General features: G+C 49.7%; 1 protein-coding gene across 1 annotated transcript in view; it reads right to left on the reverse strand.

Moving 5' to 3' along the window:
* Positions 1 to 25,480, reverse strand: part of TAPBP (TAP binding protein) — a 139,512-nt gene that overhangs the window by 62,044 nt on the left and 51,988 nt on the right. The window contains exons 2-5 of the mRNA XM_085622136.1: positions 22,156 to 22,374; positions 13,389 to 13,664; positions 10,487 to 10,828; positions 9,745 to 10,068 (exon numbers count right to left, since the gene is read on the reverse strand). Of these exons, the coding sequence (XP_085478262.1) occupies positions 9,745 to 10,068; positions 10,487 to 10,828; positions 13,389 to 13,664; positions 22,156 to 22,374 (1,161 nt within the window). The remainder of the gene's footprint in view (positions 1 to 9,744; positions 10,069 to 10,486; positions 10,829 to 13,388; positions 13,665 to 22,155; positions 22,375 to 25,480) is intronic.

Consider the following 25,480-nt stretch of genomic DNA (forward strand, 5'->3'; position numbering starts at 1 on the left):
GCCCCTCGCATCTCATATAGACACTTAGGCGTTTGTGCACGCACACAGTCAGTATAGAATAGATTCTGTCCGAGAGTCCTTCCTTGTGGATAACATAGTTCTCTAAACATAGGATGTTAGATATGATTTGGGATTAGGTTGACTTGACCCCCCAGACTTCTCGTCTCCACATGTAGAGCTAAATGTCAAGTCCCCTTCACCCCCTAGTTGCACGTCACTCACACGTCATGCTGCTGCGCGCGCATCTATGCCAAGTATTATCTTATAGATCCACCTATGTCTGATAATCCTAACCAATCATGTTTCTTTTATTCCTTATTACGCCTAGTTTCGATTACGTACCTGTTATGTTACTTTTCTTATCAAATGTTACGCCCTCTACATTCGTTTCATTGTAATGTACTTATTATAAAAATGCATGTCTGTCAATAAAGTATTGTACTTCACTTCCTGAACCCTCGTGGTGACGGAACCTGAAGGCCGCGACTCGAGTCGGCCATTTTTGATGGAATAAAGCCCATTCAGAAAACCTCTTATACCACGGATTCTGCCTCTTGTTATTTTGAGCTATTTTACTTTATTTTAAGATCCCGTATGAAATTCCGTCCGGTAAAGAAGATTTTATTTACCACACTAGTGTGGGTGACACGTGTTCTGATTTCGAACATTTTGGGTGCCGTGGATGGCGGCAGGCCAAAAGTGATGTTGGCCGGTGCCGGAGAAGCTTTTTGAGCTTTTTTCGGCTCGGAGCCTGAAGGGTCCTGTAGGGCTGCCTTTTCCTTGATGCGTTGCAAGGATGCTGCAACTTGCCGCACCTGGAACGCCGATGGTTCTTTGGCGCCGACCGGTTCTGTAGAGGCAGGCGTGGACTTTTTCGGCGCCACGGGGTCATCGAGTCGAGGAGAGGTAGTAGCTGTCGACGGCGTCGATGATTGTGCCTTTGGTGCTGCTTTCGAAGTAGTGTGAGACGCAGCAGCTATTTTGACCACTGTGGCTGGAGCCGATTGTTTTGGTGCCGGGAGCCGAGGCGGTTTGGTGGCACCGATGGCCTTTTTCCGTGTGTCGGCGCTGACGTCGGCTGCTGCGAGCTCGGCACCGAAGTCCCGTTTGGTGCGGTCGGTGCCGACGGGTTTGGCTGGCGTCGAAGGTGTGGTGGGCCTCGATCCGACCAGTGTTACTTTTAGTTTCGGTTTCTGTGGAACCGATACGGCTTTTGGTTTCGGTTTCGATGAAGGGAAACCAGTCGTTTTGGGTAGTAATGGCTGCCGCTGAATGTCCGAGGCCGGGCCAGAGGGCGGGGCCGAAGAACTGCGGGATAGGTCTTGGGTAAGGCCCGAAGGCGATCCCTCGACCGGAGCCATAGACTGACGCACTGGGATATCCTCCGTCTGTACGGGTAGGCCTTGCTCGTCACCGGAGCTACTCTCTTCGGCCCCTAAGGCCTCATTGTAGTCTCCTACCTCGGTGTCGGCTTCGTCTCTGTGAAAGAGTCGTTCTTCGATGTCTTCCGATCCGGAGTTGTGTTCGGAAGCAGGGCTGGAGGGTAGGTTCTCCACGTCTTCCACATCTTCGTCCTCGGCGCTGAAGATGTTGGTCGGGGCCGGTGCCGCTTGCTGCGCTTCAAGTCTCGCTGCTCGTCGATTCCGGAGAGTCTTTTTGGATCGGAATCGGGCACAGGCCATACATGTGGACTCGTCGTGATCCGGTGAAAGGCATATGTTGCACACCGGGTGGACGTCGACATGGGGATATTTCGCATTGCATACAGGACACCGCTTGAATGGTGTCCTCAATTCCATCGTCGAAGTCGGGTCGATGGTCGGATATGATGCGAAAAGAGTTGGTCTTGAAGTTAGTAGACTAACAAATAACTATCGATACTGATCGGGAACAGTACCGACGCGAACTAAAGGCCTTTTGGCCTGAAAAAAGTTTTTCCTAACTTGAGTCAAGATAAGCACATCCGAACCCAATGGCGGAAAAAAACAATCTGAGGATGGAGAGGATGCCCATGCGCACTGTAGTCCAGGCGAGGAGTCACCTATCCCAGGATACTTCGAAGACTCTTCCAGGACAACAACGTGCAAACATCCGGACCCAACACTAGGCGGCGATCTATGCACAGATATGAATTCAGCAGCCCACATGCCTCGAACTTTTAACCTCACTTCACACTGAGCACTTCACTTTACTTTTTGGTCTCTGGGCACTACTGTAGTACCAGTGGTTTTACCTCCAGGTGGAGGTCAGCATTCCAAAAACAACGCTATGATGATGCTGTCGCGTTACGATTAGGCGGAGAACCAAGATATACCGCCTTCCCACCTACGTACGTGTATGAGGGTTTTTATGAAAAGTACCAACCGTTTTTGACCCAGGTAACACAGCTACAAGTGGTCCATTCCCCCTTTTTTTTGATCGGGTGCCTCTTGTGTCATCTGCATGACTTAAGGCAAGCATCTGCGATCAGCAAACGGTGATGTATTTCAGAGCTTGTGGTTGGCTGCCTCTTATGTCATCTGCATGACTTAAGCAATCATCTGCGATTAGCGACTGTGATGTATCTCAGAGCTCGTGGTGGGCTGTCTCTGTTGTCACCTGCATGACTTAAGGCAAGCACCTGTGATTAGTGAACGGGGATATATCTCAGAGTTCATGGTGGGCTGCCTCTTCTGTCATCCACATGACTTAAGGCTAACATCTGCGATCAGCAAACGGTGATGTATATCAGAGCTCGTGGTGGACGGTCTCTTGTTTCATCCGCATGCCTTAAGACAAGCACCTGTGATCAGCAAATGGCGATGTATCTTGGAGCTCGTGGTGGGCTGCCTCTTTTATCATCTACATGACTTATGGCAATCATCTGTGATTAGCAAACGGTGATGTTTCTCGGAGCTTATGGTAGGGTGCCTCTTGTATCATCTGCATGATCTATGGCAATCATCTGCGATCAGCAAATGGCGATGTGTCTCGGAGCTCATGTGGTCTGTCTCGTGTCATTCGCATGACTTAAGACAAGCATATGCGATTACCTCACCCTCCAGGATAATGAAAGTACCTCGCTTATTCAGCTCTCATGCTAGATGCCGAAGGACTTCTATATTTTCCTACTGTTGAGGACAATATCTGCCAGTTAATGTAGTTAAATTGTAAATTTTCAACTGTTTTTACAGAATTGCCTCCACTTCCTTCCTCCCAACGTCCAGCTTTCAGGTGTAAGTTTTGCTGCAGGTTTAATGGATCGCATACATGACGTCGCCATGATAAGTGGTTCCGGACACACAAGATAGCCTATGATTGTTATGCTATCACTTATAAACAGCGGTCTTGACGCCTGTGCAGTTTATAAAAGAATAACAATAATAATATCATACAGAGAATCCTTTGGAGATGATCTGCACTCTATAGGACCCTTTGAAATCATTTCGAGAGTTTGCAAAGCTCCCATCCTTGGCGCTGGATGACACCAGGGACAGAGTCAAGCAAGGGTTTTTGCAATGAAGAAGATTTGCAGAATGCAAGGCGGGAACAAGACTCACCTATTTCTTCCTGCACCTATAGGTCTAGTACTGCATGCTGTGGTGAGATTCTGTTTGAAGGGAGGAAACGAGTATGATACATCTCCTGATGGTGACCCGGTGGTCTAGTACCGCATGCTGTGATGAGATTCTGTCTGATGGAATGGAACGAGTACAATACTTCTCCTGATGGTGACCCGGTGGTCTAGTACCACATGCTGTGGTGAGATTCTGTTTGATAGTATGGAACGAGTACGATACATCTCCTGATGGTGTCCCAGAGGTCTAGTACCGCATGCTGTGTGAGATTCTGTCTGATGGGATGGAACGAGTACGATACATCTCCTGATGGTGACCCGGTGGTCTAGTACCACATGCTGTGATGAGATTCTGTCTGACAGGATGGAACGAGTACTATACTGCTCCTGATGGTGACCCGGTGGTCTAGTACCACATGCTGTGGTGACATTCTGTCTGATGGAATGGAACGAGTACGATACTTCTCCTGATGGTGACCCGGTGGTCTAGTACCACATGCTGTGATGAGATTCTGTCTGATGGAAAGGAACGAGTGCGATACTTCTCCTGATGGTGACCCGGTGGTCTAGTACCACATGCTGTGATGAGATTCTGTCTGATGGAATGGAACGAGTACGATACTTCTCCTGATGGTGACCCGGTGGTCTAGTACCACATGCTGTGATGAGATTCTGTCTGACAGGATGGAACGAGTACTATACTGCTCCTGATGGTGACCCGGTGGTCTAGTACCACATGCTGTGATGAGATTCTGTCTGATGGAATGGAACGAGTACAATACATCTCCTGATGGTGACCCGGTGTTCTAGTACCGCATGCTGTGTGAGATTCTGTCTGATGGGATGGAACGAGTACGATACATCTCCTGATGGTGACCCGGTGGTCTAGTACCACATGCTGTGGTGACATTCTGTCTGATGGAATGGAACGAGTACGATACTTCTCCTGATGGTGACCCGGTGGTCTAGTACCACATGCTGTGATGAGATTCTGTCTGATGGAATGGAACGAGTACGATACTTCTCCTGATGGTGACCCGGTGGTCTAGTACCACATGCTGTGATGAGATTCTGTCTGATGGAATGGAACGAGTACGATACTTCTCCTGATGGTGACCCGGTGGTCTAGTACCACATGCTGTGATGAGATTCTGTCTGATGGAATGGAACGAGTGCGATACTTCTCCTGATGGTGACCCGGTGGTCTAGTACCACATGCTGTGATGAGATTCTGTCTGATGGAATGGAACGAGTACGATACTTCTCCTGATGGTGACCCGGTGGTCTAGTACCACATGCTGTGATGAGATTCTGTCAGATGGGATGGAACGAGTACGATACATCTCCTGATGGTGACCCGGTGGTCTAGTACCACATGCTGTGATGAGATTCTGTCTGATAGGATGGAACGAGTACGATACATGTCCTGCTCATGACCCAGAGAGCCTATCCAGAGTTTCTCACAGGTTTTGCCTTGATGTTGTGACTCCTCCTATTAGAGGTGGGCCCCTTCTGGATATTGTGGCGTGTGAACAGATACCGTCGGATGACCAGCTGTAGTTAATGGTCCTTCTGCTGGTCTCTTAGGGCTTGGGTGCTTTGTAATTACATATTCATGAATGGAGCCAACAACGGATTTATTTTTTGCAACTAACGTTTGTATTTATGACAAAACTTCTGGGGTCAAAAAATCTTGCATTTTATTTTGAAGCCGATGCCAGAAGCTGACAGACATGGACTTAGAGAAGGTACTTAGTTTTTGGGTGATGACGGACCATCCTTCATTGGAGTCGGCCTGGCCTGACATACTTTGCCCCTTTGGCATGATCTTTGATGTGTTCCAACACTGAAGTGTTCTTGTCTCTAGCTTTCCTAAACCTTAACTCTGTTTTTTCTTTGTCAACTTGGATTGACTTAGCGTAACATGATTTTTTGGGGGAGGGTTGCAATATGAAGATTTTGCAGTTTGAGGCTCTGCAGGTAAGGGGTTGTCATGGAAAGTTAAGAAAACTTTTGCAGCCGCTCCTGATCAGTGCATAACTTGTGGCCCCTGACCTGGGTCCTCACTGGGGGTTTTTATTTGTGCCTTTTAAATGGAGTTAGATTGAAAACACTGCAGTCCTTAAACCGAGTTTCATCTACATTCCGTGGAAGACACAAATTACACCCTCTTAAAGCATCACTGGTGACAATTCAGGTAGAATATAAATGGCGTCTGCTCATAATCAAAATCCAAAACACATTAAACAAGCATTTGCAATGCAATAGGTCTCGCATTTATAAGAGTTTGAGCTATTGGCATTGTAAAATTACAATGCCTTTTATTTATGTTTTGGTTTTAAAACAAATAAAAGGCATTGTCATTTACAATGTCAGTAGCATAAACTCGCATAAAAGCAGTGTGTGGAGTGCAGCAGTGTGCGGCGTGCAGCAGTGTGAGGCGTGCAGCAGTGTGAGGCGTGCAGCAGTGTGAGGTGTGCAGCAGTGTGCGGCGTGCAGCAGTGTGTGGCGTGCAGCAGTGTGCGGCGTGCAGCAGTGTGTGGCGTGCAGCAGTGTTTCGTGTAGCAGTGTGAGGTATGCAGCACTGTGTGGCGTGCAGCGGCGTGAAGCAGTGTGCGGCGTGCAGCAGTGTGCTGCGTGCAGCAGTGTCATGCAGCAGTGAGTAATGCAGCAGTGTGCAGCAGTGTGTGGCGTGCAGCAGTGTGCGGCGTGCAGCAGTGTGTGCCGTGCAGCATTGTGTGCCGTGCAGCAGTGTTTCGTGTAGCAGTGTGTGGCGTGCAGCAGTGTGTGGCATGCAGCAGTGTGTGGCGTGCAGCAGTGTTTCGTGTAGCAGTGTGCGGCGTGCAGCAGTATGCGGCGTGCAGCAGTGTGCGGCGTGCAGCAGTGTGCTGCGTGCAGCAGTGTGTGGCGTGCAGCAGTGTGTGGCGTGCAGCGGCGTGCAGCAGTGTGTGGCGTGCAGCAGCGTGCAGCAGTGTGCGGTGTGCGGCATGCAGCAGTGTGAGGCGTGCAGCAGTGTGTGGCGTGCAGCAGTGTGCGGCGTGCAGCAGTGTGCTGCGTGCAGCAGTGTCGTGCAGCATGCAACAGTGAGTAATGCAGTAGTGTGCAGCAGTGTGTGGCGTGCAGCAGTGTGCGGCGTGCAGCAGTGTGTGCCGTGCAGCAGTGTGTGACGTGCAGCAGTGTTTCGTGTAGCAGTGTGCGGCGTGCAGCAGTGTGCGGCGTGCAGCAGTGTGTGGCCCACAACGTAGTGAGGCGATATGAAATTTGCTTATCTCAAAACGACCTGGTTTTGCAAGGGGGGTCACTTGGGATGCAATAGGTCTCGCATTTATAAGAGTTTGAGCTATTGGCATTGTAAAATTACAATGCCTTTTATTTATGTTTTGGTTTTAAAACAAATAAAAGGCATTGTCATGTACAATGTCAGTAGCATAAACTCGCATAAAAGCAGTGTGTGGAGTGCAGCAGTGTGCGGCCTGCAGCAGTGTGTGGCGTGCAGCAGTGTGCGGCGTGCAGCAGTGTGCGGCGTGCAGCAGTGTGCGGCGTGCAGCAGTGTGCGGCGTGCAGCAGTGTGAGGCGTGCAGCAGTGTGCGGCGTGCAGCAGTGTTTCGTGTAGCAGTGTGAGGCATGCAGCCGTATTATCGGACCCTGCTTTCCGCATTGCCGGACCTCCAGATTTACTCATTCTCGCGTATTGTCGCGGTTCTACTTGAAACCTGTGAGCCCTTTGAGCTGCCCCCAAGTCGAATACCTTGCCGACTGAAGTTACTTTTAAATGAGTTGCAGTAATTAGCCTCATCCTGTTCCTGCCGCGGCTTGCATTATATCCAACCCGAGTGGATGCCTTCTCCCTCCTTTGATGCCTTGGCGCCACTTCGCCCCCGCACTCGGACCTCGGTCACAGTGCCATCTTCTCCCCCTTCTCGTTATTCAGGTTAAACTGTACAGGCCTTAATTTTGTTGTCCTGATGATGATCCTAATATTGCGTGTGTAGGATCAAAACGCCGTCGACACTTGTACACACCCTATATGTTCCTAACGATACTATGTTATATACATAAGGGTGTCCTATGCAATGTTTGTTAAATCCATCCTCCACTCTCTGCCAAATTGTAACAACCATTTTTTTGCCTGAACCTTGTTTGTTGTGTATGTTTTCTCTCTATTTAACTGTACGGGACACAGGCTTGTGTCCAACTTTGAGAATTTCCCTTGTAAACTGTTGTTTAATTACTATACCAGTAAAAACTTATGACCACTGTCCGGCTGGACAAGTCTCTAAAAAATAAGCACTGATTGGGTCCTTATTTACTCCCTTTTCTATCTTACTTGTTCCTAGGGACCTTTGTTGTTTATAAGTGCAGCAGTGCACGGCGTGCAGCAGTGTGTAGCGTGCAGCAGTGTTTCGTGTAGCAGTGTGAGGCATGCAGCACTGTGTGGCGTGCAGCGGCGTGCAGCAGTGTGCGGCGTGCAGCAGTGTGCGGCATGCAGCAGTGTGCGGCGTGCAACAGTGTGCGGCGTGCAGCAGTGTGCTGCGTGCAGCAGTGTCGTGCAGCATGCAGCAGTGAGTAATGCAGCAGTGTGCAGCAGTGTGTGGCGTGCAGCAGTGTGCGGCATGCAGCAGTGTGTGCCATGCAGCAGTGTGTGGCGTGCAGCAGTATTTCGTGTAGCATTGTGCGGCGTGCAGCAGTGTGTGGCGTGCAGCAGTGTGTGGCGTGCAGCAGTGTGTGGCGTGCAGTAGTGTTTCGTGTAGCAGTGTGCGGCATGCAGCAGTGTGTGGCGTGCAGTGGCATGCAGCAGTGTGTGGCATGCAGCAGTGTGTGGCGTGTAGCAGTGTGCGGCGTGCAGCAGTGTGAGGCGTGCAGCAGTGTGAGGCGTGCAGCAGTGTGAGGCGTGCAGCAGTGTGTGGCATGCAGCAGTGTGAGGCGTGCAGCAGTGTTTCGTGTAGCAGTGTGAGGCGTGCAGCGGCGTGCAGCAGTGTGTAATGCAGCAGTGTGTAATGCAGCAGTGTGTGGCGTGCGGTAGTGTGCGGCGTGCAGTAGTGTGTGGTGTGCAGCAGTGTGTGGCGTGCAGCAGTGTGTGGCGTGGTTTGTAAACAACAAGAAAAGCGGACATTAAAGGAAGGGTGGGAGGGAACGAGCATATTGGGTGTGAGTTATAACGAAAGATAATTGTTGTAAGAGGGGATGCAGGAAGTGAGGCCGAGCGCGTGCTGGCAAAAGCAGTCTGCTGCTTTCAAGTCCGATGCCAGATGCCAGCTTCGCGCTTGAATGCCTCACATGCACTGGCCATAAACCGCATTCCTAAGGTCTTGTGCCCCTTACTAAATCTCTCTGAATGCGTGAGGTGGCGCACGCTCAGGAAGTAGCTTGTGGCAAATGGAATGCACGTGGTTGTGCGCGTAACCGCCACCGATCCGCCTGGGAAGCCTTTAGGAGCATTTTCTGAAGCCCCTACATAAGTCTCGCTGAGCGATCGCTTACGCGATAGCCAGATGAGACCTAAAAATGACTCCTTAGCCAGAGTCATTATTTACTCCCTGGGTCCCCAAATGCCCAAGATCTGTGTAGGGTTGAAGATGGCCAACCTTGACTTTCAGCATTTTCCGATTTCCTGTGGACTGCCCTGGGCTGATACTCTTTGTCTTTGAAAACATGAATTTTTAACGGTTCAGGTAAAGTGGGCAAATGTTGTGTTCCAATTTAGACAATGCTTCCCAACCTGAATAAACTCTATAAAAGTGGTAGCACTGCAACATTACCATGAATCCTGTGGACTCCATCTATGGTCGAGGCCCAGCAGAGCGTTTATTTGGATGCCTTTGTAAGCCGAATCACTAGATGCTCAAAGAATGCACAGCATGTGAATCTAGAACAGCTTCATGATACCAAATCAGCATTAACTTCAAACCCCAGTGCCTCAATCTGGTGAATGAAGCGAACCACAGATCCAGGGGGGATGAACAACCTCCCCCCAATGCCCATCACCATGTCTCGCCCCACTGAGACACCCCCTCTTATCTTCAGTATTAGCGCCCCAGCAGCCCAAGGAACCCCAATATTCACTCCACCCCTTTCACACATACACACATGCATACTAGCAGAACCGCACACATGCATGCACATACACACCCTGAGCATCCCACACCACGTGTAGTACCCTGGTCTGTCCTTTCACCTGCACACTTTACCTGCCACACTAAGCCGCAGACTCCTCTTAGCGCCCGTCTTAAGTGCCGGGTGGCTGACATAGCAGGTGTACTGGGCCCCGTGCTCCTTGGGGTCCCCCCACACCCGCACATAGCTGCTGAGGGTGAAGGTGCCATCAGGGCTGGCACGGTGGTTGGATTGCCAGGACCCTGTCAGATACTCCACCTCGCCCGCCGAACCATTCCGCCGTAGCCACTCCACCGTCACGTCCAACGGGTAGTAGGACGCAGCCTCGCACTCCAGGACCTGGTCCCGGCCCGGCACCACGTAGAGGGGGTCTGGGTGGAGGGTCACCCGGGGTGGCTCTATAGGACAGAAGGATAGGGTGGTAATGAGCAAGCACATAAAAGATGCAGTCTCTACCTGGTATAAAGAGTTCATCTGACCTGTCCCCCTAGATTTGTTCCCACTTGTAACACGCCTTGATCATAGCTTCTATCGCCATACAATGGGATATGTCTTATTCTTAAACCTGCAATCTTCAGATCTAAAAATGACACACATTTCAACCACTAAGAACTATGCCTGATTCAGAGATCTGCGTGTCACCAGAGAGTCACACGCTCCAGTACTTGGAAGATGGGGTTTACGCACATGGCCTATGTGGACTCTGCAGGTTTCTGAGTGACGGGCTCTGCACGGGCTTCGCCTCCACCGAGCTACGACTCACACAGGGCAGACTCATGGCTTATTGTTTGTATACCCTCTCCTGCAGTCTCTTACCAGCGATCCGCAGCTCCACAGCCTGCTGCACGTGGAGGTATGGGGTGTAAACGATGCAGAGGTAGGTGCCCTCATGCTGGACGCTCACATCGCGCAGCAGGAGCGAGGCGTTCCCATGGCTGTGCATTTCCTGGAAGAAGATCTCAGCCCCTTCTTGTGCAACAAGGATGCGGTCCGTCACTCCATCGTAGGCGTACACCACGTGTCCAGAACCCTGGAACTGGTACCGCCACTCAACCGAGAAGCGGTCATCCTTCAGCGCCGAGAAGCCGCAGTCCAGCACTACCTTGGATCCCAGCCGGGCCGCAAGCTTAGGGGTCTTTGTAAAGACATTCAGAGCAACTAGGGATAGGAGCAAAGAGAGACAGCCACTCATTTACAGAAACACCTCCTGCCTAGATGGTGAAGGAGAGTGACTACAAGCGCCCATCTGTACAGTGCCATAAGCTTCTTTTACTGATACGTAATAGTTATCTATTGGTGATTTTTTCAGCAATGCAGCTCATTGATAAATGACTCAAATATTAGCTGTAATAAGGTGGGATGGGAAGATACATGAGAGAAAAAAAGATTTGAGAAGACATTAATCCTAAAACCTATGTCTATGTGCATTTTCATTTTAACAGCCTAAAATATCCATACCACTGTTCTCAAAATTAATCACCTAAGGATAAGAAAGAAAAGTGTCTGCCCACGTCTTTCTCTCACTTTATAAATAAATCTATATATGTCACTGAAAATCCCAAAAGTTAAGGATGTTATAGTTATGTGAAAATGTCAGGTAAAACATACCGTCCTGGTGCCCACCCGGGATACCCACATATTTAATTTTTATTTTGGACAGCGGGGGGAGCCCCAAGTCCCGCACAGACTCCCTGCAGCAACCCAATGGACCGCACAGGAGATGGCAATGTGGTTTCATTTTTTTATTTTTTATTATCTGCTGGGGTGTACCGGCAGCATTTTTTGGTCGAGCCTAGAGCAGCACACGTGTGCTGCTCTAGAAAATGACCTCTTGTAATCACTTCAGCTTTTCAGCAAACTCGTACATGTGGCTAAAAAAAAGCCACAGGCACAAGTTTGCTGAAAAGCTGAAGTGATTGGCCATTTATTGTGTGCAGCTTTCAAAAATTGAAAAAAGAACTTTTGATGGACAAAATGCAGAACAATGTCATACATTCACCCCAGTACAGAGATCTGGGCATAAATCCATAGTTTTTTTGCTCACCATGCCATTCCAGTTTGGACCCAGCCATATGCAAATCAGTCTTGACCCTGTGCCCAATGGGAACAGTCCAGCCCGAACAGCCAGGCCAGGTCCTCCCTGGACTGAAAACAAGCATCCTAGGACCGGTTTCGGGGTTTCACCCCTCTTCAGCCAGGATATCTTGATTCCAGTGGCATGGCTTGGCAGTTCCAGCTGGACTGTTCCCATGAGGCACAGGGTCAAGACTGATTTGCATATGGCCAGGTCTAAACTGGGGTACCATGGTGAGCAAAAGAATGATGGATTTAACCCAGATCTCCTGACTGGGGAGATATGTTTTGATTTGTTCTGCATTCCGTCCATCAATTGTGTGTCTTTTGCTTTCTCGCCCTAAGTGCGCCAGGTATGCCCAGACGTGGGTCCTGGGATCACTGTGCCACTGGAATCAAGCTATCCTGGCTGAAGAGGGGTGGAACCCCGAAACCGGTCCTAGGATGCTTATTTCCGATCCAGGGAGGACCTGGCTTGGCAGTTCGGGCTGGACTGTTCCCATGAGGCACAGGGTCAAGACCGATTTGCATATGGCCAGGTCTAAACTGGGGTGGCATGGTGAGCAAAAGAATGATGGATTTAACCCATATCTCCTGACTGGAGGTGAATGTTTTGATTTGTTCTGCATTCCGTCCATCAATTGTGTGTCTTTTGCTTTCTCGCCCTAAGTGCGCCAGGTATGCCCAGACGTGGGTCCTGGGCTCACTGTGCCACTGGAATCAAGCTATCCTGGCTGAAGAGGGGTGAAACCCCGAAACCGGTCCTAAGATGCTTGTTTCCGGTCCAGGGAGGACCTGGCTTGGCAGTTCGGGCTGGACTGTTCCCATGAGGCACAGGGTCAAGACCGATTTGCATATGGCCAGGTCTAAACTGGGGTGGCATGGTGAGCAAAAGAATGATGGATTTAACCCAGATCTCCTGACTGGGGGTGAATGGTTTGATTTGTTCTGCATTCCGTCCATCAATTGTGTGTCTTTTGCTTTAAAAAAGTTAAAGCCCACAATTGGCCAAAGGCGGGTGCATGTCCCGCCTACTCCCTAAACATTAACTCCCCTGGCCAAGGGAGTTCGGGAGCGAGCAGCAGCCCAGCTGGATGCTAGCGGCATTCCTGACATTCCTTGTCTAATTAGCGAGGTCGCTTTAACTTTCGCGGCCGCGCTGGTTTATAGAGCATTGTGCCATTCTGTCCAGAGCAGGTGTTGGGAGGGGCAGGCTCTCGTGCCCCAAGCCACGCAAGGAGCCTTTTTTATGCTCTAGGAACACAAAACACTTGAAACCCAAAACAGTGAACATTTATATCAGATGCTCTTTTAAAATCTCTTCCAGCACCAGTCTCTGAATGGTGCCACTGCAGTATAGTCGTCTGTCTTGATCCACACTGAAGAGGCGTTATACAGCGCTAAGGTATGGGCTTTGGGGCATTGCTTAAGCCAGTTGAGGCGTCTTGAAGGATTCTCATTGTTGACACACAAAGAAGGGTCATTACACAAAATGCATTTCCCAACCAACCACTAGATGCCAGAAATATGCAAAGCATGTGAACCTATAAGAATGCTGCAAAAATGAAAATGTCAATTCCTTCTGGCACCCTCTCCCCCTCCAAGCCTGTCAAGGAGTGTCAAGGAGTTCAGTGGGGATGCTTACCCATGGTGCTCTTGGCCTGCTCCTGCTGGCCCTCAGGTCCCGGCACCCCCCTGTGGACGCTGGAGATGCTGAAGGTTTTCTGGGGGTCTTGCAGGATGCTGGTGTACCAATTCCCACCCAGGTCTGGGGGGCTCTGCTGCTCTGGGGTCAGAGACAGGGCCCAATCCAGGAAGGCTGCCTGGGGCTTAAAGGGGGACACCTCACAGAATGAGGCGACCCTCCGCTCGGATGCACGCTGCTGGCGAAACTTGCGGTTCAGGAGCCTTCTTGTGGGGTCTGCAAGGAGAGAGAAGGGAAAAGGTCACAGATACCAGCATCACCTGACCCAAGCCAGCACCCTGTGCAGAGCTTCACCTCAACAAAACTAATACCTTGCCACTGTCAATCCTCGGCTTAAAGAAACACCAGGTGATAGCCTATGCCAAAGTCCCGTCCAAGACAACACTTGACGCAAAAAGCCACCAGACCCAAACCAACATACTGACCCATCATCCCCAACAACAGAACGAAGGACATAACCATGTAAACTCTTGACCCAAAAGTCAAGCCCCAAAATACTAATCCCAGGACCAAGCAAATGGCACACATAAGTCAACCCAAAGCCCAGCTCCCCTTCAACAAAACCTATGGCCCAAGCCACCACCAGGCCACAGCCAACCCCAGGACCAAAGGTCCACCTCAAAACCAGTCCAGGCTCAAAAGAACACCATTTTACATTCAAGACCACAGCTAAGCAACACCAATCCAACCAAGCCAATACCGGAGCTAAACCTTCACCACAAGAAAACCAAGACCAGGCAGAAAGCAACGTTGGAACAAAGCCAAGACCAGGCTAACACCAGGCTCAGAGTTACACTCCAACAAAACCAATTTAAGCTCAAGCCAACACCAGAAGCAAAGCTCTCTTCTGACATATAGCCTTAATGGAGATGATTAAGCCGTAGCTTATTAGAACCAACACCAAAGAAAAACGTTTCCCACAATTAAGCCCCACCCACCCAAACGCCTCAAGACTTCTATTCTGACGTAATGGCCAAACCTCCACCGTACTCAAACTAACACCAGGCTTAAATCACCACTTGAATAAATCCTCCACTTCCCCAACAATCTTTCAAACTCTCCACCCATACCAACCTCCTGCTGACACAAGCACTCTAGCCACACCTCTGCTCTAACCAAAGTAACCTCCAGAACAGAAAAACACCCTGCCCACACAGCTGCTTCACCCTAACCAATATCCCTCCAAAATCAACACTCCGCCTACATTGCATCCTACCTAAACTAACTTCAAGTCACCAGTTCCCTGCCAGTACCTCTACCCCAATGAAACTACGCCTCTTCTAAACCTCTAAGCCACTCAAACTATCACCAGGCATCATAGCAGCCAAGCCACTTCCAAACCAATGACGCATCCATACCTCTGTCCAACACAGACCAATGCATCATCCAACCGTCCACCACAGTCAAGCCAACATCATTCCAAATGAATGCACTGACCAACGTAATGTCCATCTGACACTCCCACCCTGTTGACAGAAAACACACCGAAAACAAATCCATACGTTGGAAGCACTGACCATGTCTCTTAAGAAACCTCAAACCACCAAAGCAGTCAAACCACCCAAACATCCACACCACCCAAACATTTCCCTCTTCAAGTCAGTGTGCCCACCCCAACCAAACAGTAAAGGGCTCCCAAATGCACATCCCCCTAAAATACACACCAGCGTCGCCAGCTCTTGGGGCTCTGGGACAGGCAGAGGTTGCCGCACATTACCTCTGTGTGGTACTGTTGTTTACCAAGGGTGTCTCCGGCCTGAATGCAACTGCACTCCAATTGGAGAAGCCATTTACTTCCTTCAAACCCACCAAGCCCAAGGGTGAGGACAATGAGTAGTTTATCCTTCCTGTAGGAGTTAGTACTATGTATGACAGATTTCAATGTCATGTCAGAGCCGCACGTTCTGTGAAGAACAGGAGTTTATTTAAATGTAGGTTAAACGGGCAGTCACAGCTATAAAGCACCCTAAGGACAGCAGGGGGTGACACATGTTGGGGCTAACACACCCCCCAAAAGTATCTATGGGGTGGGGTATAGGGACCTAGAATATTATTTAGGATGGGTGACTGCCCTCTTGAGGGAATAATCACAACCCTTGTCAGTCACTAAATTAATCTGCACTGCCCCCCTGGTAGCCATGTGCAAAAGGAACAAATGAGGGGCGGAATGCTGAACAACGCAAACATTCACCCCCAGTCACAAGGATCTGGGTTTAATCCATTGTTCTTTTGCTCACCGCGCAACCCCAGTTAGGACCCAGACATATGCAAATCAGTTCAAACCGGTCCCAGGATGCTTGTTTCTGATCCAGGAAAGACCTGGCTTGGCAGTTTGGGCTGGACTGTTCCCATGAGGCACACGGTCAAGACTGATTTGCATATAGCTTGGTCTGAACTGCGGTGGTGAAGTGAGCTAAAGAACGATGGACTATACAGAGATCATTGTGACTGGGGGTGAATGTTTGTATTGTTCAGCATTCCATCAATCATTTTTTCATTTTGCTTTTGTCGCCCTAAGTGGGAAAGGTCTACCCAGACATGGGTCCCATGCTCACTTTGCCACAGGATTCAAGCTATCCTGGCTGATGAGTAGTGATGCCCCGAAACCGGTCCCAGGATGCTTGTTTCCGGTCCGGGGAAGACCTGGCTTGGCAGTTCGGGCTGGACTGTTCCCATGAGGCACAGGGTCAAGACTGATTTGCATATGGCTAGGTCCAAACTGAGGCTGCAAAGTGAGCTAAAGAACGAAGGGTTAAATCCAGATCTTTTTCACTGGGGGTGAATTTTGTATCGTTCATGATTCCATATATCATTTGTTCCTTCTGCTTTTCCCCCTGGTAGCCATAGCACAGAGCAGACAGGCTTAACTTACAGCAATGTGTAAAGAATTTATGCAGGACTAAAACAGTAGTTAGGTTGAAATGCAAAACAATAAAAATCCCAAAACGAATTAGAACAATAAAGTACAAGGGTTTTCTTTCCATTATAAATAGCAGAAATGCACGGGAGTATAACAAACACATCCAAAAGCTTACTCGAGGTAGAAGAAAAATGTGAATGACATAACATGCCAACGGAGGAAGAAGGCTGGCATGAAGCCCAAGTACACTCAATCAATCAGATATTTATAAAGCGCTGCAAATCACCCAAGAGGGACTCAAGGCGCTAGTGTTGTTTCTTGCTGCATGGCGATATATTCATTCAAACAGCTAGGTCTTGAGTCCTTTCCTGAATTCCCAGCGCTATGAGGCGGTCCTGAGGTGCAGGGGAAGGGAGTTCCATGTCTTTGCTGCCAGGTGCCAGAAGGAGCGTCCTCAGCTGTTGGCTTGGCATATCGGGGGGTGTCTGCGAGGAAGAGGTCCAATGTTGTGCAGGCCTTTGTATGAAAGGGTCAGCATCTTAAGATAGGGAGCCAGTGTAGCTTCTTGAGGTGCGGTGCAATGTGGGTCCTTCTGGCGAGGTCGAGGATGAGTCTGGCCGCTAAGTTTTGTATTGTCTGGTTTCGTCAGGAGGCGTGCAGTGATTCCTACATAGAGTGTGTTCCCGTAGTCTAGCCTGCTGGTGATGAGGGCCTGCATGACAGTCCTTCTCGTGGGGACTGGGAGCCACCCGAATAGCTTGCAGAGCATTCATAGGGTGTGGAAGCAGGGGGATAAGACTATGCTTACCTGTTTCTTCATAGATAGCTTGCTTTCCAGGATGAAGCAGAGGTTGCAGACGTGGCCTGTCGCGATGAGAGGAGGGCCCAGTTCTGCGAGCATCCATGTGTCGTTCCATGGCGAGGTGTTGTTCCCAAAGATGAGGACTTCTGTCTTGTCCATGTTTAGCTTGAGACAGTTGTCCTTCATCCAGTCGGCGAAGTTCATCATACATCTGTGGAAGTTGGTTCTGTTGGCGTATGACAGCGAAAAGATGAGCTGGGTGTCATCAGTTTAGGAGAGGATTTTGAGTCCGTGCGATCTGACGGTGTTGGCCAGGGGGGTCATGTAGGTGTTGAAGAGGATGGGTTGAGGGAAGATCCTTGGGTGACGCCTTAGATGATCTTCTTGGGTTCTGTAGTGAGCAGTGGGAGACGGATTCTCTGGGTTCCTTCGCTGAGGTATGAGGCGATTCATTTGATGGTGTCTCCCTGGATTCCGATGTGGTAGAGTCTGTTGATCAAGATGTGATGGGAGACAGTGTCGAAGGCGGCTGACAGGTCCAGGAGGATGGGGGCTACCGATTCTCTGCCATCGAGGAGGGCCCTGATTTAGTTGGTGTCTGCGATCAAGGCTGTCTCAGTGCTGAGGTTGGCTTGAAATTCAGATTGAGAGGGGTCCAGGAGGTTGTTGTGTACCAGGTGTTCAGGGAGTTGCTGATTGATTGCTTTCTCAAGAACTTTTGTTGGAAAGGGGAGCAGAGAGATGGGCTGGTAGTTCTTCGGTTCTGCTGGGTCAGCGGATGGTTTCTTCAGGAATACTGCACATATAACTTTAGTAAAACCAAAAGGTCTTGGCTAAGGCCCGACCTAACTAGCTGGAAAAGGGTTAGCACTGCGAGTCATTAAGACTTCTATATTATTAATAACATGATTACCTTTTGACTTTACTAAAACTATATATGCAATACACAGCATTGTAAGCTCTGCCTTTCATCCTAAAGTGTGTGCTAGTTTAGACTAGGTAACAACATTTAGCTACAAAAATAATATGCATAGAGCATGTCAGATAAATGTACTTATAAATAATGCTTTATTAATAGTACTTACCTGTAATCTTGAATATTAGTCAGATTATCGTGCTAGTGCTTCCATAACGAGGTTTACCTTTTGTGCACAGCCTCCAAAGCTGAAATTAGTGCATGTAAGCAGGGCTCCATGTTTCCATTCTCGCCTTTCACAGATCATTTGACAGACGGCCCATCTACTCCACCCCCAGTTGTACATAGAAATGGGTGTGCCAGCAAATTAATACGGCGAGTCGAGCCAAAGGTCTGGCTTGGCTGGAAGAGTGCATGCTTTTTATCATAATCTTGAAACAAGGGAAGAAAAGGCAGAATATATATCTGGAAGTGCTACCCGAATGTATTGCAAAGAACACCCCAGTCATTTACACCACAAAATAAAGACAGAAAGGGTAGAACACATTATTCAGAGAAAACAAAATCAGAGATTTACAAACAGCTTTGAGAGGCAGCTTTACAAAGAATGCAAGAACCAAAAGTCAACTCACTACCCCGGGCTACACTAATCCTGTAATGAGAGATTAATGTGGACAGAGAAGGACAAGCTGCAACTGCACAGATGTCTGTAACAGAGACTCCAGCTCACACAGTTAGAGGGCCAGCCATGTCTCTGGTTGAAGGAGCTCACACATTGTTAGGAAGGTCTTTAACTGCAGGCTTGTAGGCTAAATAAATAGACATCCTGATTCATCTAGCTAGAGGACTCACAGTGTCTATTTGCAAGGTCAAAACTGATGAACAAACATTCTGATCTTCTGAAAACTAAGCAAGTGTCTTAGGAGAGGGGTTTTAAGGGAGGGTTAGAGTTCATGTGGATAAAGAGAGAACACAGTTTGGGAGGTGGTGCACAAAGGGGACACAGGAGGTAAACCTTGTTATGTAAATAAAGTGACTAGAAAGAGGATGAGGAGTTCATTGTCCTTTAATAGGGAACTGAGGGGTGGGAGCCTGGGAGACAGCCATCCTAGATCGAACCATTGCACAGTGTCCTCTTAGGAGCCAGGTGAGGATGAAAAGTGGTAAAAGAGGGCGAAGTAGGACTCACTCCATCCCAACCCTACAATAACTTACAAAGGTCCTCCGAGTCACAGCTTCAGTGACAAATGAACTCAGTATTCACATCCACCAGGCACCCCTAGAGAGACAGGTGAAATCACCAATCAGAGGCACCAGCTACCCCTAGAGAAACAGATGAACTTACCAATCACAGCCACCCCAGAGAGACAGGTGAACTCACCAATCACAGTAACCAGACTCCCGTAGAGTGACAGATGAACTCACCAATCACAGGTACAAGCCACCCCCAGAGGCAGGTGAACTCACCAATCACAGCCAACAGCCTTCCCTAGAGTGACAGATGAACTCACCAATCTCAGGTACAAGCCACCCAAAGAGGCAGGTGAACTCACCAATCACAGCCAACAGCCTCCCCTAAAGTGACAGATGAACTCACCAATCACAGGTACAAGCCATCCCCAGAGGCAGGTGAACTCATCAATCACAGCCACCAGCCACTTCTAGAGTGACAGGTGAACTTACCAATCACAGACACCAGCCACCCCTAGAGTGACAGGTGAACTCATCAATCACAGGCACCAGCCACCCTTACAGTGACAGATGAACTCACCAATGACAGGCACCAGACAGCCCAGTGACAGGTATATTCACCAATTACAGACATGAGTCCCTTTAATCACCCCCACCAATCACAGCCACCAGCCACCCCTAGAATGACAGATGATCTCAGCAATCACAGCCACCCCTAGGGTGACAGATGAACTCACCAATCACAGCCACCCCTAGAGAGACAGGTGAACTCGCTTATCATAGGAACCAGACATCCCCATAGTGACAGGTGAACTCACCAATCAAAGCCATCCACAGAGAAACAGATGAACTCACCAATCACGGTGCACCAGGCACCCCTAGAGCGACAGGTGAACTCAACAATCACAGCCACCAGTCATCCCTAGGGTGACAGATGAACTCACCAATCACAGGCTACCCCTAGAGAAACAGATGAACTCACCAATCACAGGCACCAGGCATCCCGACAGGTATATTCACCAATCACAGATATGAGTCCCTTCAATCACAAGCACCAGCCACCCCTAAAGAAGCAGATGAACTGACCAATCACATCCACCAGCCACCCCTAGAGAGACAGATGAACTTATCAATCACAGGGCACCAGCAACCACTAGAGTGACAGATGAACTCATCAATCACAGCCACCAGCCACCTAGAGAGACAGGTGAACTCACCGATCACAGGACCCAGACATCCCGACAGTGACAGGTGAACTCACCAATCACAGCCACCAACCGACCCTCGAGTGACAGGTGAACTCATCAATCACAGGCACCAGCCACCCTTACAGTGACAGATGAACTCACCAATGACAGGCACCAGACAGCCCAGTGACAGGTATATTCACCAATCACAGACATGAGTCCCTTTAATCACCCCCACCAATCACAGCCACCAGCCACCCCTAGAATGACAGATGATCTCAGCAATCACAGCCACCCCTAGGGTGACAGATGAACTCACCAATCACAGCCACCAGCCACCCCTAGAGAGACAGGTGAACTCGCTTATCATAGGAACCAGACATCTCCATAGTGACAGGTGAACTCACCAATCAAAGCCATCCACAGAGAAACAGATGAACTCACCAATCACGGTGCACCAGGCACCCCTAGAGCGACAGGTGAACTCAACAATCACAGCCACCAGTCATCCCTAGGGTGACAGATTAACTCACCAATCACAGGCCACCCCTAGAGAAACAGATGAACTCACCAATCACAGGCACCAGGCATCCCGATAGGTATATTCACCAATCACAGACATGAGTCCCTTCAATCACAAGCACCAGCCACCCCTAAAGAAGCAGATGAACTGACCTATCACATCCACCAGCCACCCCTAGAGAGACAGATGAACTTATCAATAACAGGGCACCAGCAACAACTAGAGTGACAGATGAACTCACCAATCACAGCCACCAGCCACCTAGAGAGACAGGTGAACTCACCGATCACAGGACCAAGACATCCCGACAGTGACAGGTGAACTCACCAATCACAGCCACCAACCGACCCTCGAGTGACAGGTGAACTCACCAATCAGGCACGTGCAACCCTTGAATGACAGATTAACTCAACAATAACAGCCACTAGCCATCCCTAGAGTGACAGATGAACTCACCCATCACAGCCACCCCTAGAGTGGCAGATGAACTCACCACTCACAGCCACCAGCCACACCTAGAGTGAAATATGAACTCACCAAACACAGCCACCAGCCACCCCTAGAGTGACAGATGAACTCACCAATCACAGCCACCAGCCACCCCTAGAGAGACAGGTGAACTCACCGATCACAGAAAAAATACATCCCGACGGTGACAGGTCAACTCACCTATCACAGCCACCAACCGACCCTCGAGTGACAGGTGAACTCACCCATCACAGCCAACCCTACAGTGGCAAATGAACTCACCCATCACAGCCACCAGCCACACCTAGAGTGAAATATGAACTCACCAAACACAGCCACCAGCCAGCCCTAGAGAGACAGGTGAACTCACCAGTCACAGGAATCAGACATCCCCATAGTGACAGGTGAATTCACCAATGACTGACATGAGTCCCTTCGATCCCCCCCACAAGTCACAAGCACCAGTCCCTTCTACCACTTCTAGGTTGACCGATGAACTCACCAGTTCCTTCAGCTACCCCTACAGTGATAGGTGAACTCACCAGTCACAAGCACCAGTCCCGTTTGACAACCTCCAGTGTGACAGGTAAACTTACTAGTCCCTTCAGCTCCCCCCACAGTGACAGATGACCTAACCAGGCACTTGCACTATTCACCTCCGCAGTGACAGGTGAACTCACTAGTCCCTTCAGCTATACAGTGATAGGTAGACTCACCAGGCACATGTTCCATTCACCTCCAGAATGACAGGTGAACTCACCAATCACGTCGAAGAACAGGCCGGGCTCCACGTCCTGGGGCACGGTGAAGTCTAGCGCCTCAGCTCGTTGGACGTCATCGCGCAACAACATCAGGGCCTTCCTTTGAGACACACCTCTGGCGAAGGAGCCCGCGTGACCCTTGACCTCCTCCACGTACCAGCAGTCCACCAGGGTGCCCAGGGATGTGGTCTCCTCGGAGCCGGCGCCCCCCAGCAGAGCTGAAAGTGTATGACAGAGGGTTAAGGATTATCAGACATTTGACACGTGCAAGTATAAAGCGCTATACCAGGACCCCAGCGAGTGGCGCTAAACGTACTCTCACGGCCCAGAGCGGGGCGCAGCGCATACATCTGGGACTGAGGCGGGAGTGCAACATAACCAGTGAAATCAAGTGTGATGTGCCCCGAGCCCAGTGTGAGGTGTGATTTACCTCACATACTCAGTATAAGACGTGAACCCCATCTCTGTACCCAGAATGCATGTGGTGTGGAAAACACACCTTGAACCCGCTGAGCTGTCTGGAACAAAGACATGGACAAGCATTTACAATGCAATGGTCTCGGCATTGTTAAAGTTAGAGCTATTGGCATACCTCATGACACTCTCAAATGCGAGACCTATTGCATTTGCACCCACACACACAAAGGCACCCACACACACGGAGCCACCCACATACACAGAGCCACTCTGCATCAAACGTAAAATAAGATAAAGCTGGAGACAAGGTCGCACAAGACTCATGTCCTTGGCTCCTGCACAGCATCACACTCAGAAACTACAGCATACATCACAGCCCCGGCTCCAGGGGCGGCCTTAGGCATGTGCAAGCTGTGCACCTGCACAGGGCCACCAAACCCCAGGGGCCACCACGAGGAATCAGATACAATACATATTCATGGCGGCCCCTGACAGGGATTTGGCGCATGAACGACTGAGGCGTGCTAAATCCAATGTGATGCACGCTGAATGGTTGTTCTTATACTCTTTTCCTTTCTGACCCAGTCTCGTCTTTGTGTAGGGTCGGCCTTGTTTCGGGCTCTTCTGGTAGGTCTTGTGCTTGTTTAGAACTTTTTTTCCAGGAGAATCGAGCTTGTTTTAATAGTCCAGATCTGGCACCTCTAGAGGCTCGCATGCGCGCGCATGCGCAGTGCCCGCGAGTCCTGCAGCGAAGGGGTTACAGAAGCACCACGCATCACTGGCGGCAGGAGGGGTGGCAGCACCCGTGCCCGGCGTGCAGCGAGCAGCACCGAGACCGGCCGAGGCCATGCACCGGCGCGCCTAGAGACCCTGGGCAAGAAAGGCCGCCTTGCAGAGGATAGAATGCCAGTGTGCAACCTTTGGTGCCAGCTGCGAGGTGAGCAGCCCGAGGGTCAGGGCATGGGGAGGGGGAGTGAGGAGGTCAGCGTGTGCCACTGCAGAGTGAACCCGAGGGAAGGTGAGCCATTGGACGAGGGTGTGGGGAGCCCTGGGGAGGAGGGCAGATCAGGCGTAGGAATGTATCACAGCCCGTGGGGGTGAGGAGCCGGGGGCGTGGGGAAGGTTGGGTGAGGATGTTATTGTAGATGGTGTGTGCTTTGGGTCTGGGTGGAGGTAAGCCATGTGAGGTGGCGAGTTGGAGGTATTCTGGTAGTCATGGGAAGGGAGGGCATGATGAATCGTGAGAGAGAGCCTCTCTCTCACGATTCATCTCTGAGAGGGCGCGGGTCGGAGAGGTGGTCACCGTGCGCCAGGGGTAGGGAGTGGTACAGATCGGCGCTGTATGTTGAGGGAAGAGTGAGTAAGGAGTGCAGGGGCGGTGTTTACTTGTGGCTGAGGGGAGGCATGGTGACTTTTGGAGGTGTAACTTGGGAGGCACGGCCGTATTGGGGGGAAGAGGAGAGCAGGGTATGAGGTGTTAGACGTAATGTTAAGGATTCATTAAAATGATTACAATTACTTATCAACAATCATGAAAACAGAGTATGAAGCTGATACTTGTGATCTAATGAGTGGATCTGCCAGCACAAATCTTTTAAAACATCGAGTGTTCGAATGTACTTGGCATTTGGTTATGTCTGTTTATATGGTGTTGAGGCAGACATGAAATGCAAGCACCTATGGATGGACGCCTGGAATAGGATGGCAGTGCCTACCCATGTTAACTCAATCTAATGCCCTTTTGCAGAGACCTTGGTAGGAGACTGGCTTCTTGATCATTTCTTTAGTTACATTCCATTGCTTGTCATGTGACTAGCAGAGAAAACTAGTTTAACTAGTCCTCAGTTTGCAATTGGTGAAGCAGCCTTCTCTGTCCATACTAGGGGCATAGTTACCATTGGTTCAGCAAGTACAGTGGTACTGAGACCCAAAACCCTCAGGGGCCCATTGAACCTTGATAATTGCTATATTTTACTTCCTGAGCGGCAGCCAAAGGGGCCATTTTCCTTGCTTATGCCACGGCCCATGGGGTCGTTGGTACGCTGTGCTAATGATTCGTACGTCTGCTTGAAAGTTGTCTCCTGACTGGATGTTCCTTGCACATTAATTTTGCTTCAGTGAACCTCTAGTGCCTTTTCATAGCCTTAGGACTCACTGTAATTAATCCTTGTTTAATAGGTGCTCTGAAAGCGAGCAGAACTGGTTGCTGGAATATGGCACTATACAAGAAACCTTAATTAAATATATTGTATTTTGTCTTTTGACAATGTGGTAAAGTGGACGAGTCTTTGGTTACCTGTAGGCTGTCTTCAGGATCAGTTAGTGACGTACTGAGACAGGTCTCTGTGTGCAATGATTTCAAAGTAGCTTACTCTCTTCCTGCTAAGGTCACTTCCCAAATAGATCATGAACTATTCTCCAGGCTCTACTGTTCTCAGTGGACTGAGAAAACAGACCTTGTATGCCAAGTCACATGATCTACCCTATAGTTTTATAACACTCTTCAAATAAACCTTCCATATGTGGCTAGTCCTCATAATGTGTCATACATGTAGTGGGAAGGGTAATTACTATCAATCAGTCAGGGTTTGTAAAGCTCAGCTGCTTCACACATAAGGGTCTCGAGGCGGTGTGGAATTCATGCTGCTGGATCATGCTGCTTGTTGGTTGAACAGCGAGGTCTTGTGGTCCTTCCTGAACTGCTGGAGCGATGGTGAGGCTCTGAGGTGCAGGGGGAGGGTTTTCAGGTCTTCACTGCTGTGAGAAGTTGGCCTGGTATATGATGTTCACTAGTTAAAGTGACCACCTTGTACCATGCTGTTAGACCTGGCACCATTGGCGTGGGTCACCCTTCCATTTTTGTCTGTGCCTCAATGTGTTTTTGTGTTGGTGTTAGCTGCTCAGGGC

The sequence above is a fragment of the Triturus cristatus genome, chromosome 1_1 (assembly GCF_964204655.1).
Source record: "Triturus cristatus chromosome 1_1, aTriCri1.1, whole genome shotgun sequence".
Lineage (NCBI taxonomy): Eukaryota > Metazoa > Chordata > Amphibia > Caudata > Salamandridae > Triturus > Triturus cristatus.